This window comes from Pistacia vera, unplaced genomic scaffold (genome assembly GCF_008641045.1).
Source record: "Pistacia vera cultivar Batoury unplaced genomic scaffold, PisVer_v2 Contig250, whole genome shotgun sequence".
Taxonomy (NCBI): Eukaryota; Viridiplantae; Streptophyta; class Magnoliopsida; order Sapindales; family Anacardiaceae; genus Pistacia; species Pistacia vera.
In genome coordinates, this window is record NW_022196058.1 from 1,446,486 (window position 1) to 1,462,444 (window position 15,959).

Below are 15,959 nucleotides of genomic sequence, written 5' to 3' on the forward strand. Positions count from 1 at the left end.
TATCACAATGCTTAAAAGGGACATATATATAATGATGAACATGCATGAAGATATGAATGTGACAAAACACTTTTCTCATAATAATAATAAATAAAAAAATGAAGTTTAGAAAAGTTGCACTCCTGCCCTTTTATAACCATTGATGGGCCTAGTCAGTAAATACGGGTACGGCAAAAAAACAGTATGGGAATTTTACGGATATGAAACGATAAATGGTGAAAAATACGTTTGTAAAAATTCAGTCATAAAATTCGGATATGAAAAAAATACGGTACGGGTATATACGGGTTTAATACGGCATATTGTTAATAATATGTTTTGAAAAATAGGGCAATATTAATCACAGTTTTAGCACTGTTCATGGGCCATTTGGTTAAAATTTATATAGCATTTCAAATATACGGGTACAGCAAAAAAAGGGTACTGGAATTTTACGGGTATGATTCGGCAAATAGTGAAAAATACGTTTGTAAAAATTCGGAAAAAATTCAGATACGTGAATAATTCGCGAATAATACGACTGAGACATATAATTTACGAATAATACGGCTAGGCTAATAAAATACAGCAGTTCGCGAATAATACGTGAATTATACGGCTGGGCGTATAATACGCGAATTTACTAACTAGGTTGATGGGTACCAAATTTCTGCTGAAATAATTACTTTGTCCCCTTCTCCAAAAAATAATACTACAACAATAACTCCCTCTCACAGGCTTTCTCTCACAACTCTAACGTGATAGCTCACAATTTGTTAGTTTACAATAGATCTCACATGGGTCTCGTATGAATCCCACTAATTAATTACGACCTGCCACGTCAAGGTTGTGAGAAAAAGTTTCTGAAAAAAAGTTGGTGGTGTAGTATTATTCTTCTCCAAAATCCCCATTTTTTTTTTTTTTTTTATTCAAAGTCTTTGCAATTAAGGCAAGTTTGAATTCCAAGACCAAGAAGTTGATGGCTCATCTAAGTATCCGTGATTTATGTAAGGGGTTTTGACCGATTTAAGTGGGAGGTCGTGTCATGAAGGTGGGTTATTTCTTTAGTCTCTTTCGAAGATTAGTCAAAATATGTATAAACTGGTTTTAAAAAAAAAAAATTGATTTTTAACGATTAATAGGTTTGATAAGGTTATGGATCTATAAAAGATTTTCTACTTTTATAAATTATAAACACGTGATATAAATATCACACAAATTTAATTTAGCCTCAACTATTTAAGTGTACTATTCTAAAAAAATAAAGGAAAACTATATACGCAACATCTTCCATAAATAACATTAATTATATTAAAAGAAAAAAAGAAATTAAGATGGAGTAATTAACAATTAATGAGATTAGATAAGGTAGTGGAAGAAATTAAATTTTAATTAACAATCAATTTAAAGATCTAACGGTCAGCAGTGGCCCCTGCCTTCCAAATGAAGTTTCAAAAGTCAACAATTCGACCCCACTAGATATGCTGACGTAACCCATTGCATTCAACCACATCTGTTACAATTTTTTTTACGTGGCAATCACTAAAAATATTTTTTTTGTTGTGTTCGGTAGAATATTTAAAATAATATTTTTGAAAAAATTGAATCGGATTATTATTGCGAGCATATGATTTAAATTTAAAAATATATTCAGTCAATTTTTGGAAAATATTTAGGGGTGCGTTTGGTTTATTATTTTTAATAGGATTTTGAGAATAATATTGAGTAGTTTGATAGAGAATATTACGATATAAAATTTAAAAATTTATGAAAAAGTCCCTAAGTTTGCTAATTTAATTAAACACCATAATATATAAAATGACAAAAACACTCCCACCACCTACAGTGTCAGATTCTAGCCACCACCGTCAGAATCTGACCGGAAAATCGTGTTACGACACAGACCAATCGGATTTGTGTCGTAACACGTCGTTATGGCATTTTTCGGCCAGATCTACGGCCTGCTGTGGCCGCGACGACCGAAAAAGGCCAAAACGACGACCAAATTTGGCCTTTTCAGGCCAGATCGGTGAACTTCCTTCAATTTCTGGTCAGCAGGTAGGCCGTTGTACAGATTATGGCTACCACCAACGGTGGTTGTCGGAATCTGGCAAGTATGGGTCGTGGGGGTGTTTTTTGTTAATTTTTAAACTTTTTTTTCAGGGGTATTTAATGAAATTAATAACCTTATGGGGCCTAAAAGGAAATAAAAAAATAGGCTAATATTTCTGGAATAATGTACCAAACATTATTTGAAAAATCAGATCCAAAATATGGATAATAATAATGAACCAAACACGACATTATTTTTAATCCACTACATTTGTTAATTTAGTTAAACACCTCTTACAATAAAATTTTTAAAATTAACAAAAATACCCATACCCATCCATTAAATGCCAGAAACTGACCACTACTGTCAGACAGTAGTCGAAAGTCACTGTAATGAAACATGATTGACTGGATTTGGTCGATAGTGCACCGATTTGATATTTTTTGATCAAATCCACAAGTGCACACTGATTACATAACTAGTCATGCACCATTCCAGCAGATTCTGATCACATTCTAACGTTAGTGGTCTAACTGTCGAGAATATGTAAGCAGATGAAGTGATTTCGTCAATTTATAAACACAACTTCTCTAAATTAAATGATTTTTTTTTTTAAATTATTTAATCTAATCGTCGTGTTACTAGATGGGCCACGACATGTAACATGCGTGCTTGCTTTTTGAAGTGATGACGCGGCGACATCACAGAGCAAGAGCTGAGATACGCGAAAAGTAAATCCGGTCGTACGGAATCCGATTCCGAACCCAAGCCAAACTGGAACTTTCCAAAACGTGACCACAACGCTGCCAAGTCCCCATCCCACCGCTCTCCACGTCAGCTCCTCTACTCCATGTCCAGCTAACTATATACGTAGACGCTGCTGACGTGGATCATCACTCATCCTTCCTTTTCTCTTCCCCAAAATACCCCCAACTTTCTCCCTGATTTTCAATCTTACCCTTCTGTCTCACTCGTTTTACTCACAGCAAACGTTGATTAATACCCCTTTCACACGTTTCAACCGTACCTCGCAAAGCACCTAGATAAAAACATTAATCGTTTAGGACGTGTTTGGCTCACATCTTTTTATTCAAAAGCGATTTTTGGATTTTACAACTGATAAAAAAACATATATATATATATTTATTCACTGTTGAGTTAACGACTTTTTTTCACCCAAATAATCGTTTAATGATACTTTTTCATTTAAAATATCACTTTATTATCCAAATTTATATTCTGACAACGAATAAAACATAAACTCAGTCCAGGCTGTTGAAGTTTTTAAAAAGAAGAGACCGATGAGTTTTTTGGTAGTGGAATATTAGATTTTGGTGGTTGAGATTGATCGGTATTTGACTTGAGAGAGATAATTACGTAAACCTTAATTACTTGATTACCGACGATTGATGGGGTCGATGAGAGTAGGGTTTGAGGGATTTTAGTGAATGATGACCGGAGAAGAGAATGATGGTGGCGTGGGTTAGCAACGATGCCAGAATTAGAAACGGAAAATAAATTTAGATAGTAAAGTGGTATTTTAAAGTACGACTACTAAGAAAATATCCTAAAATTATTATTTGTGTTAAAAAAAGCAATGTTCCAAAAATCGAACCGGACCATGACCCGTTCAAGGGTTTGGTTTCCAGTTTGACAGATTGGATCGGTCGGTTGGACCGTATTCTGTAAAAAAAAATTTAGTCCCTGAATGTTTGAAATTTATCAAAAACACCCCTATAATACTCCCTTAAGGTTTGAAATCTATCCAAAACACCCCTGTCACTCGAAAAGATTGGTGATGGTGGCAGCAACGACGATCGACGGCCAATCGAGGTTTGGAATCATAGGGCTTTTGATGTATACGTGCCCGCGAATCTGATGGTGGTGCTAGGAGTTCCACCGGCGCCGGAAATCGCCGGAATCAACAAAAGATGTCTGACGATCGCGTGAAGTTCAGGTGGACAGCGAGCGACAAAGGCTGGACGACAGCCACTGAAAATGGCTGGGTTTCGTTGTGGAGATGCCATCAAGTTTAATGGCTGTGTTTTCTCCCTCGATCGGTGCTAGAATCCGGCGGGATTCAGCCACTATTGGACCGCGATTCAGCATTATTCCGACAATCCAACCCCCGCTCAATCCGGTTTAAATGTAAATAACGGTTTTTATATAATTTAGGATCGGATATGCCGCCAATTATCGGTCGAATCGATCCGACCGGATGGTCCGTTCTGGTTTTCAGAACACTTAAAAAAAGTAGTTTACTCTTCGCTATTTTGAAAAAGCCGAAGTCCTTAAACAGTCAGATGTCAAACCAAACACGGCCTAAGACTGAAATAAAAGTTTGAAATATGAATTTTTTAAGAATCTCTCTTGGCTTCGCTTATGTCTGGTGTATTCTCCATCACTACTTGTGCAGCTGTGCTCATCAATGGCCAAAGCCAAAGCTCCAAGGCGAACTCTCGAGTCTTACACAGTCAAATCCATCAACAAAACAATTAAACGTAAGTTAAGAGATACTCATCCTCTCTTATATTTTTCAGTAGTAAAGTAAAATTGAAGTTTCAATTATTTATTTTTTTTTTATTTTTTTGTTCTCAGCCGGCGACTGCGTTTTAATGCGTCCGTCGGATCCGTCGAAGTCGTCGTACGTGGCGAAGATCGAGGGGATCGAATCCGACGCGCGTGGCGTCAACGTGAAGGTGCGCGTGCGCTGGTACTACCGGCCGGAGGAGTCGATCGGAGGCCGCCGGCAGTTTCACGGTTCCAAGGAGGTGTTCCTCTCCGATCACTACGACCTTCAGAGTGCCGATACAATCGAAGGCAAGTGTATGGTCCACAGTTTCAAGAGTTACACGAAGCTTGACGCCGTCGGAAACGATGATTTTTTCTGTCGTTTCGAGTATAACTCCTCCACCGGAGCTTTCAATCCCGATCGTGTCGCCGTGTATGTCGCGAGCTTGTTTGGTTTTTCGTTTACTTATGAAGATTTTTTCATGAATTGGTTTATGTTTTGGTCTATGATAAAGGCCATTTTGGTAACTTAGTGATAAATTTGGTTTAATGAAGCTGAATTTTGCTACAAATGTGGAAAAAATGATATTTTTTATATGATTTTGTTCTAATATTATGAAATTTAATTACCAATTATTTTTGCTTCGTTTGATATGTTTGGTAGGATTTTGTATATCACTAATAAAAGCTTCAATGTTGAGAGCACCAGAAAGGAATGTGCTTTTAAGTGTTATGATGAAGTTTTGAGTTGAGATTACCTTAGTTTTACTGTATTTTTTTTTTTTTTTTTGGGTTACTTTTGTAGTTTGATATTTTATCTGTAGATAGTTGTAACTGAAAAAGTTATTAATGTTGCAGGTATTGCAAATGTGAAATGCCTTACAACCCTGATGATCTAATGGTTCAGTGTGAAGGTTGCAGCGATTGGTAAGTTAGTTGTTTAATTCGTTTAAACCCTTTTTATGCCTTTTACATTAAGGGTGTGAAGGAATTTTAATAAAACAACTGGTTTGCTATTGCTCGGGAATAATTTGGAGATTTTCATGTTCATGAAACTGGTTTTCATTTTTTTTTTTTTTTTTTAAATTAACAATTACACAAAAATTAAACTTGAACTCATGTTTCACAATTATGTATGTTCACGTATTTAGTAACATTTATCTGATTTTAGGAAGTCTGGCAACTTGCTTTGCCGCTGACACCACATGTGGTGGAAACATAATTGAATATTAATCTTAAGTCATTAATTATTGAATTTGCTTGTCTTGTTTTTTTGCAATTTTTCTAGTTAATTTACAAAATATAGATATGTTGAGGTTTTTGTAGGAATCACATGTAGTATTTTTTCTATCCACAGACTGAAAATGATTAAATGAGAAAGAAACAAAGAAGGGTGAACCAGCTGTCACGGTACAATTATACTTGTATTGGTGAAGACAGCTTAAAATAGTGGGTTCCAGCTTTGACTGATTGATTTGTTGTATTTTGTCTTGTTCTACTTGAAATTAAGGGGGTTTTGCGAATTAGGTAGAGTGGAATTGTGCTTCGACAGTTCACCTGTGACGACCTATATATTGTCACAGTTTGATTATTAGGCAGCTTTTAAGTAGAAGCACAAAAGATTTGGGAACTTTGCATTGTCTAAAAGATTCTTAGAAGCAACTTCATCACAAATTCACTGTTATTTCCTATGTATTTTAATTTTAACTTGATTTTTCTTTGAATGACTGATTGGAATGGACTACCTGCAAAGCAATTGCCAAACACCTGCCTACTTGTTGTTTTTTATATTCTTAGCTGTACTTTTGCATGAACTGTTAGTTGCTATGTAAATACTTTGCCAATGATAATATTCTGAAACCTGCCCATATCAATGTGGCAGGTAATATTTGGAATGAGCAAGTGCTGTATCTTTGGAGATTAATGATTGTTTGGAAAGTGTGGAGGCTCTTCACGTCTTTTTGCAATTGTATATAAAAAGACTGGACTTTGTTCTTAAATCTAAAGCACCTAGTTACTTATAACAAATAATTAGGATTAAATTTAGAGGCAAGAAGATTGGAAATATAACCTTAAGAGTAGAGTGGAATTGTAAATTTGATTGGATGAGAACTGAGCTTTTAGGGATGATTATATATTTAGTTGAGTTAGTGATATACAAATGTTAATAGGCACAACTTCCTGTGGGTTATACCTCACAGTGTATAGCTTTGGTTGGATGAGAACTGAGTTACCATATGAAACATGTACTATTTGATTTGTTTAAAGGGAGGGGGGAAGTCATAAGGGTGCTTTTTTATTTACAATGTGATTTGGTCTTTCAGTATCTGGCTCTCCAATTTTCTTATATAAAGTTGATTCAGATTTATGCCTATTTTATTGGTTCTTGCTGTTACCAAATGGTTTCATGCATCAAAAACATTAAATTTATAGGAAAAACGTTATGAAATTTTGTGTTTAAACCTTTACAATCTTCAGCATGTTACTTCTGATTCAGGTTTCATCCTACTTGTATAAACATGACTGTTGAGGAAGCTAAAAGACTTGACCACTTCTTCTGTGAAAATTGTTCTACTGAAGGCCAAAAGAAGTTGCAGAATTCTCATACCACAGCCAGACACTCAGATACTAAGGTATTCCCATTTACTGAGGTTATATTCAAGTAGTTAGATAAATTCTCGATGCATATATAATAACTAAGAGATTCTTATTACAACATCAACTAGACAAGCGCATGGAGGCATGCATGGTTTGTTTTACTCATTCTTTCTACAGTTTCACTCATCAGTTTGCGGCGGTTATGTTAATATGTTTAATCATGATATGGAATACCTACTATTTCTGATTAGGAATGTCACGCAGACATGTAATGATAATTTGCATCCTTGTAATGAAGATGTTTGTTTAATCATGATATTGAACCTTGTATTAAAGGCCGGTTCATTCATATATGTAATTTCCACATAGTTGTTATTGTTGAATGGCTTTGACTGTCAGGATCATATTTTTAAGGCCCTAGATTCTAAAGGTCATATGACGTTGATTCCAATTCACTAACATTGATCTCTGATGGAGGTGTTTCAGGTGGATACAAAACGGCGTCGGAGGTGATAGTAGGAACACAAACAAGTGCAGAATCATACCCTGTTAATCTTTGTATAAGCTTCAAGCTGACATGGAGGAAAACTACACCTGCCTGACAGAGTTTAGTGCTTGTGATTAGGTCCAAGAGGCGAACTGGTCTGAAAAAGCTTTGTCTGAGGGACAGACAGACAGACTAGACAGTAACCTCGTTTTCCTTTGAAAGCCGATGATGTGTTAAATTTTCTGTAATTATGTAATGTAAATTCCCCTCCTTCCTTCCCTGTGTCTGGTTTCTTTGTTTATATATGACATAGGTTTGTGTATAAAACAAAGTATTTAGACTTGAAGAGCAATATATGAAACCTTAAAAAGGTCTTTCATACAATGTTTTAAAACCCAATCCGGGTTGAGAACCCGGCAAAGTGACTGGGTCCCAAATTGACCGGTTTAATTGGTTTGACTGACGGGTCGAATTGGTGTTCAAAGGTTTAAAATCTAACAAAAATACCCTTAAAAATTATATATAGGTTTTTATAGGTTTAAAATCTTACAAAAACATCTCAAACACCATTGTTGGCATCAACAAATAGGTTCTGTTTTTGGTGACGACAATACTTTATATTACGACGAAAACACTTTTCTCAGCCTCTTGACCCAAACACATCTCACCCCTCCCCCTTTCAGCTCCTCAATTGCCAACAACAATGTGCTGTTGTGGATGACAATGTTTTACGTTTTTCGATCGATTCATTCATCGAAAATCGATGTCGTTGCCACCATTGCACGTACTAGTCATTTCTCTTCAAAAACCCTAACATTCTAGTCTTCAATTGTTTACGGATTAATGTCCTAATTTCTAAAGTTTTCAATGAATAGAAAAATTTGTAACCTGAGCCAATGAAGGATCTATTTCTTGGTTAAGCCAGTTCAACCAATCAGGTCAGGTCGGCTCGAGTTTCAAAACAATTATTTCATATGTCTTCTTTGATTTGTTTTATTCGGATTCTTTGCCAATAGTGAAAAGTATTCTTTAAAAAATGTTTTTTAAGTAGGTTGAAGTGGTTTCATACGTGACGAAATATTGTCACATTTGGCCTTCATCCATGAAGAAGGCAGCCAATAATTGTATTTAAACATTTTTTTTGTCAAAGAATGATGAGATAAAGCAAAGAAATTTATCTCAGAAAATTTATCCGTACACTATACAAAATTTGGTACTAACTTGTCTTTGCTCGCTTCCACACAATTACAACGCCGTAAAGATCAGATGACGCTAGTAAGTTTTCTCCATGATTCCACGCAACCCCTACGACTGGAAATCGATGGCCCTGCAGTTTCAAATCGTTTGGTTACTTTTGAGAGCAGATTGGTGAATAAAATAGAACAAATTAGAAGCGATCGAAATGGACCTGTAGTTTGTTCACACAAGCATGCTTTGGCCGAGTCAAATCATAGAAGTAGACATTTGAATCCTCACTTCCAGCAACTTCATGTTACATGTCATAATGTCAGCATAAAATAAAACATTTTATTTATGTAACATCGAGCGAAAAAAAAAAAAAAGAGGTAATACTACGCTTACAACTCAATCTCACAAACTGTTTCTCATAACCCGACGTGACAGCTCGCAATAAGTCCCGTCTGTCCAATTACCAGCTGTCACGTCAGGATTGTGAAAGAAAGTTTGTAAGATGCATGAATCTCACTCTTGACAAAACGCCGAGCAACTTCTATAATTCAACATCATTATAAGAAGTGTCTCTTTCTCCTACATTTGATTTTAAATTGTTGATTTCAGTGAACTAAGAAACTTGAGATTAACATACAAACCTATATATTCTCCTTTTTCGAGGGAAAGCAGAGGACAGAAGGAGACTCGAATGCTGTGAACTCGTGAAGCTAATTTGAGGGAGCAACGAAGAGTAAGATAACCTTGTATTTCCAGAGCAACACTGCAAAATCAACGTACCAGTCTTCTGTTAGTGCTACAGACTAAACTTTAATAGCAAAAGGCATGTCCTAAGTACCAGACCTGAAGAAAGTCAAGCTTCCATCTTGAGTACATGTCAGCAACACAGGACCCCGTGCCAACAGAGAGAAACTCCGGTACTGCACGGTTGTGACTGGAGATTTTTGCTTGCCAGTAGATCGATTACGATGGGAACGAGACAATGCACCTGAGTGAGAGTCCATAGTTACTGAGTGTATGCATCCCTGCATATATTAACCCATTTAACAATGTCCAAAAAGGAATATGAGTTTCACCACTAAAGAGAGCAACCATATACAAGATATACCTGGCCATCCCCACAGAAAATTAGCTGACCAGTGTGATCATGATCCATAGAAGTAACTTCACTGTCGAGGACCAGTTTATTAATAATTCTTCCAGTGCTGAAATTGAACACCTGGCAAAAATACAATCAAGTGTTACCAATCAAATGATGGAATGTAACTTGAAATGAAAATATGCCAACATTAAGGGGGATGTGTATAGGGAAGAACAGAAGACTCTCAAATCTACATGTATCCTGGTTTTAATATAGCGTCTTTTGTTCCCTTAACAAAATCAATAAAACATATAAGTTTGGATCTCCAAGAAAAACAAACCAAGAAACCAATATATCCAAGAAGTAAGATAATTTTCTTTCTTAATATGCAGAATGCGAAGGTTTGCAGAGATTACAGTGACTTCTTTGTTTGCATTGCCAACCGAAAGGAAGTTGTTATTTACCTGCACAAAAGACAAAGAAGAAAATGAAAAGAGAAATTGAAATGGTCAAGTAAGTGAACATTCAATTACGATATGAAACATGCATGCCAGACAGAGGGGGAGCAGTTGGTTGCAACATGACTCAATCTTGTGCACATGAACTACTAAAAACAAGATATTCAAAAATAAAAATAAGTTTATATGTTTTAAGTGAATAAAGTTCTGAGTGTGTACTTACAGGGTGAAAACGAATACATAATTGTGGAGAAACTCCATATATTACTCGAATGCAAATGCCTTTTGATAACTCCCATACTCGCACAGTTTTATCCATTGACGATGATGCAATGTATTGATTGTTTGAGGTGAAATCAAAGTCTGAAAATGTATTAGCACTTTAGAAGCATGGTGATACAAAAAATATTGGACCTGAATTTAATTTAACAAAGTGTATATAAAACTCCATTCACTTTAGGAGCTACTAATTAGGCAACGAACAAGAATGCTTATGCTTAGCAATCACATTTACCACTCATTTAATCAAATCTTAAAGAGGTATGTAAGATGACATCCACATTGTAAATGACAGAAACTAGAAGACAAGGCATGGCTGCAAACACTTTACTCAAAAATTTACAAAAGACTACAGAAACAATACCAGTTAATCCAACCTGTGACATCTTTTGAATGTCCATTTAATTGTTTGATGATTGAAGGTGATTCGGAGACAGTACACACTGTCAAGGTTCCATCTGATGCCCCATATGCAAGTAGATCAGAACTCATGTGCCCAAACTTCAAGACAGTAACTGCATATATAAAACCAATCAAGCTGCTTCATAGAGCAAGATCAAAATCTACCACTCAAATTAATGACAACGATGTCAAAGGTTTGATGGGCAAAAATACCAGACGCCTTGCATTGATCAAAGATGCAATGCATTCCTACAAAAGAATATCCAGGTTCAGGCCCTCGACGACGTAACTGATCATTGTCACTTGCAGTTGAGCTAAAACTTGTTCTATGACTTGAAGCTAGATTGCCATTTCTCAGGTCCTGAAAAGAAAGGAAATAGCAACTTACCATAATTACAAGGTAAAAAATAAAATGAAACTAGAATCTTTTAACATGACCTTCTGTAAGCATAAAATTACTGAATATTTATAAAAAAATAAATACTTATGTACTGGAATCTCATACCATTTAGTGATTCATGACAGCACCATATGCATTCAGAAGGAAAAATAATGGAGGTTTATTGAAATTACACATACCCTGCTAGAACTCCAGCTNAGAAAGTTTGTAAGATGCATGAATCTCACTCTTGACAAAACGCCGAGCAACTTCTATAATTCAACATCATTATAAGATGCATCTCTTTCTCCTACATTTGATTTTAAATTGTTGATTTCAGTGAACTAAGAAACTTGAGATTAACATACAAACCTATATATTCTCCTTTTTCGAGGGAAAGCAGAGGACAGAAGGAGACTCGAATGCTGTGAACTCGTGAAGCTAATTTGAGGGAGCAACGAAGAGTAAGATAACCTTGTATTTCCAGAGCAACACTGCAAAATCAACGTACCAGTCTTCTGTTAGTGCTACATAGTAAACTTTAATAGCAAAAGGCATGTCCTCGGTACCAGACCTGAAGAAAGTCAAGCTTCCATCTTGAGTACATGTCAGCAACACAGGACCCCGTGCCAACAGAGAGAAACTCCGGTACTGCACGGTTGTGACTGGAGATTTTTGCTTGCCAGTAGATCGATTACGATGGGAACGAGACAATGCACCTGAGTGAGAGTCCATAGTTACTGAGTGTATGCATCCCTGCATATATTAACCCATTTAACAATGTCCAAAAAGGAATATGAGTTTCACCACTAAAGAGAGCAACCATATACAAGATATACCTGGCCATCCCCACAGAAAATTAGCTGACCAGTGTGATCATGATCCATAGAAGTAACTTCACTGTCGAGGACCAGTTTATTAATAATTCTTCCAGTGCTGAAATTGAACACCTGGCAAAAATACAATCAAGTGTTACCAATCAAATGATGGAATGTAACTTGAAATGAAAATATGCCAACATTAAGGGGGATGTGTATAGGGAAGAACAGAAGACTCTCAAATCTACATGTATCCTGGTTTTAATATAGCGTCTTTTGTTCCCTTAACAAAATCAATAAAACATATAAGTTTGGATCTCCAAGAAAAACAAACCAAGAAACCAATATATCCAAGAAGTAAGATAATTTTCTTTCTTAATATGCAGAATGCGAAGGTTTGCAGAGATTACAGTGACTTCTTTGTTTGCATTGCCAACCGAAAGGAAGTTGTTATTTACCTGCACAAAAGACAAAGAAGAAAATGAAAAGAGAAATTGAAATGGTCAAGTAAGTGAACATTCAATTACGATATGAAACATGCATGCCAGACAGAGGGGGAGCAGTTGGTTGCAACATGACTCAATCTTGTGCACATGAACTACTAAAAACAAGATATTCAAAAATAAAAATAAGTTTATATGTTTTAAGTGAATAAAGTTCTCAGTGTGTACTTACAGGGTGAAAACGAATACATAATTGTGGAGAAACTCCATATATTACTCGAATGCAAATGCCTTTTGATAACTCCCACACTCGCACAGTTTTATCCATTGACGATGATGCAATGTATTGATTGTTTGAGGTGAAATCAAAGTCTGAAAATGTATTAGCACTTTAGGAGTATGGTGATACAAAAAATATTGGACCTGAATTTAATTTAACAAAGTGTGTATAAAACTCCATTCACTTTAGGAGCTACTAATTAGGCAACAAACAAGAATGCTTATGCTCAGCAATCACATTTACCACTCATTTAATCAAATCTTAAAGAGGTATGTAAGATGACATCCACATTGTAAATGACAGAAACTAGACGACAAGGCATGGCTGCAAACACTTTACTCAAAAATTTACAAAAGACTATAGAAACAATACCAGTTAATCCAACCTGTGACATCTTTTGAATGTCCATTTAATTGTTTGATGATTGAAGGTGATTCGGAGACAGTACACACTGTCAAGGTTCCATCTGATGCCCCATATGCAAGTAGATCAGAACTCATGTGCCCAAACTTCAAGACAGTAACTGCATATATAAAACCAATCAAGCTGCTTCATAGAGCAAGATCAAAATCTACCACTCAAATTAATGACAACGATGTCAAAGGTTTGATGGGCAAAAATACCAGACGCCTTGCATTGATCAAAGATGCAATGCATTCCTACAAAAGAATATCCAGGTTCAGGCCCTCGACGACGTAACTGATCATTGTCACTTGCAGTTGAGCTAAAACTTGTTCTATGACTTGAAGCTAGATTGCCATTTCTCAGGTCCTGAAAAGAAAGGAAATAGCAACTTACCATAATTACAAGGTAAAAAATAAAATGAAACTAGAATCTTTTAACATGACCTTCTGTAAGCATAAAATTACTGAATATTACTTATGTACTGGAATCTCATACCATTTAATGATTCATAACAGCACCATATGCATTCAGAAGGAAAAATAATGGAGGTTTATTGAAATTACACATACCCTGCTAGAACTCCAACTTTCCACCTCAAACATTAAGGAGTGTGGACTTAGAGATGGAAGCCATCGCCCACTGATGCATCAACGAGTAAATTAACCTGATGTCAGAATTACGTTGAAACATAAATTTAAAACAGCACCACAAATCAGAAAGTTGCATAGCCATAAGACTTCTTCAGAGGTTTGACTAGAAGGCAAAGCAGAAAAACACAGGCCTAAAAAAGAAAAAAGTAAAAGTAAAACAAACTACTCAGTCATCACAGCTCTGTAAATCGTCCAAATAACAGACTTTTTTTTGACTGAAGAGCATGTCAAATATTCTTTAGTTTTGTATTTGTGTGTGTGTGTGTGTGTGTGTTCAGTAGGGTTTTGTTTATGCTTGTATGCATGCCTATATTTAAAGACTGGAGCCAACAATCAAGGAAAATAACTCATTAAGCTGCTCACAAGCACATGTTTCCTTGAAATAGCAGTGAAAGAATGTGCTTTTGTTCTATCTTGGTATCACATTATCACCTTCAGGAGCATTATAATACTTTTCGGTTAAATTCAACATTTTTGTAATTATGATATCCAACTAGAATTTGAAGTGTTCACTTCTCATGGCGAACTGAATTAGAGTTAAAAAGAAAGTCAACATACAAAATCCAACTCATAAGTAAAATTTTGTCAACCTGTTTCCTGGAGTGCTAGCCTGGCTTGGTATTTGCAATTCCCAATTTCTTGGTCTGCGAATGTAATTACGGTAGGCTACATAGCCTTTCCCATTGCATCTCCAATCCTTCAAAATGGACCAATTTAGAAAGCAATCGCTTATACTTACAGAAATAATGACAATATAATTGCTATTGCTTACTGTAAACAAAATGAAGTAGCTAATTTCCTTAATATCTATTCAAATGAAGATGCTCATAAATTACTTGCAGATGAAAGGAACGTGATTTGTAACAAGATCAACAGAAAGTTCCCAACCATCACTTAGGGGAACATTTCAAAATATTAGAATCTCTTTTACGATATTTAATTAAACCCAAAATAACAGAACTTATTCAAGAATTTAATGGACTACATCAATTTAAATTGTTCACATTTCTTAAAACTAAAGCACTTCATATCATCCAATCACACTATATTCATTTCACCACTCTCCCAGCAAAAGCATAAACACATCAAACAATCATAATCCAACCACAACAAACGCTTATAATTCTACTCTAAACATTCAAAACCATACACATGACCAAAATTAAACATTAACTGAATCATGATAAATTCAAAAAAGTGTTCCTAAATTAGCTCAAATCACACACTAAACATCCAAAATTTCCATTTGAAACACAAACATAAGCAAGCCACGTGGAAACAATACCAGTCGGCCACGGACACCGGACTCCGCTTTGCGGAAAAGAAGGAGACGGCGAATGCCGATATAGCCGGGATCCAAATCGGCACTCGCTGGTTGAAGCAAGCAACTGAACAATTCTGGATCCATTGAATTTACATTTTCCTTGTTATTCCTATCGCTATTTTTGTTATTCTCCTCTTTAGTCGTCGTCGTTGTTGTTGGTGTTGGATCCTCCTCCGCCGTTATATCCGACGCGTCGCCATTCATTCTGAGAATAGAGATCTAACAACCGTATAATTCAAAGTCAATGGATTTGATTGAGGAATTAATCATTTATCAAAATTGAGGTGAAAATGAAGGAAGAGTTGAATCGGTACTGTTGAGCACCTTGAAATGAAAACGCCAAATCGAGATTTGCTTGGTACTTTTATAAGTTTATTATATACGGTTCGTTTGATAAACCATCAATATATAACCAGTTACAGAACCAATTTAATTTTACTGTAGCATTATATAATATTAAATGCTAAAAGAGTAAAATATTTCAACCAAATTTTTACGTCTAAGCCATGCCATAGCATCACTGAAAAGACTGATTATTTACAGTGTGATCTGAATTACCTAAGCCTTCCTGATTACCTCCATCACCAATGGTTGATCCTTTACAGAAGTGCAGTCACCATTTGT

General features: G+C 35.7%; 2 protein-coding genes across 3 annotated transcripts; one reads left to right on the top strand and one right to left on the bottom strand.

Annotated features, from left to right (window-relative positions):
• The first annotated feature begins 4,412 nt into the window (after window positions 1–4,412).
• LOC116132402 (chromatin remodeling protein SHL) lies at window positions 4,413–8,009 on the top strand. Of its 2 annotated transcripts, XM_031418053.1 has the most exons (5): window positions 4,413–4,533; window positions 4,631–4,976; window positions 5,402–5,470; window positions 7,041–7,176; window positions 7,628–8,009. In XM_031418053.1, exons 1-5 carry the CDS (start codon window positions 4,461–4,463, stop codon window positions 7,652–7,654), a joined length of 651 nt encoding a protein of 216 aa, XP_031273913.1. In that variant the 5' UTR covers window positions 4,413–4,460; the 3' UTR covers window positions 7,655–8,009. The 2 variants fall into 2 exon arrangements, with proteins under 2 accessions (XP_031273913.1, XP_031273914.1); XM_031418054.1 differs by lacking the exons at window positions 7,041–7,176; window positions 7,628–8,009 and adding an exon at window positions 6,426–7,034.
• A 675-nt stretch (window positions 8,010–8,684) lies between these two features.
• On the bottom strand, window positions 8,685–15,695 carry LOC116132396 (WD repeat-containing protein 13). The gene is made up of 12 exons (XM_031418046.1): window positions 15,297–15,695; window positions 14,602–14,708; window positions 13,931–14,000; window positions 13,580–13,727; window positions 13,342–13,479; window positions 12,909–13,048; window positions 12,644–12,691; window positions 12,255–12,365; window positions 11,990–12,171; window positions 11,788–11,909; window positions 9,037–9,113; window positions 8,685–8,955 (listed from the first exon to the last, which is right to left on the bottom strand). Exons 1-12 carry the CDS (start codon window positions 15,537–15,539, stop codon window positions 8,845–8,847), a joined length of 1,497 nt encoding a protein of 498 aa, XP_031273906.1. The 5' UTR covers window positions 15,540–15,695; the 3' UTR covers window positions 8,685–8,844.
• Window positions 15,696–15,959: the final 264 nt, after the last annotated feature.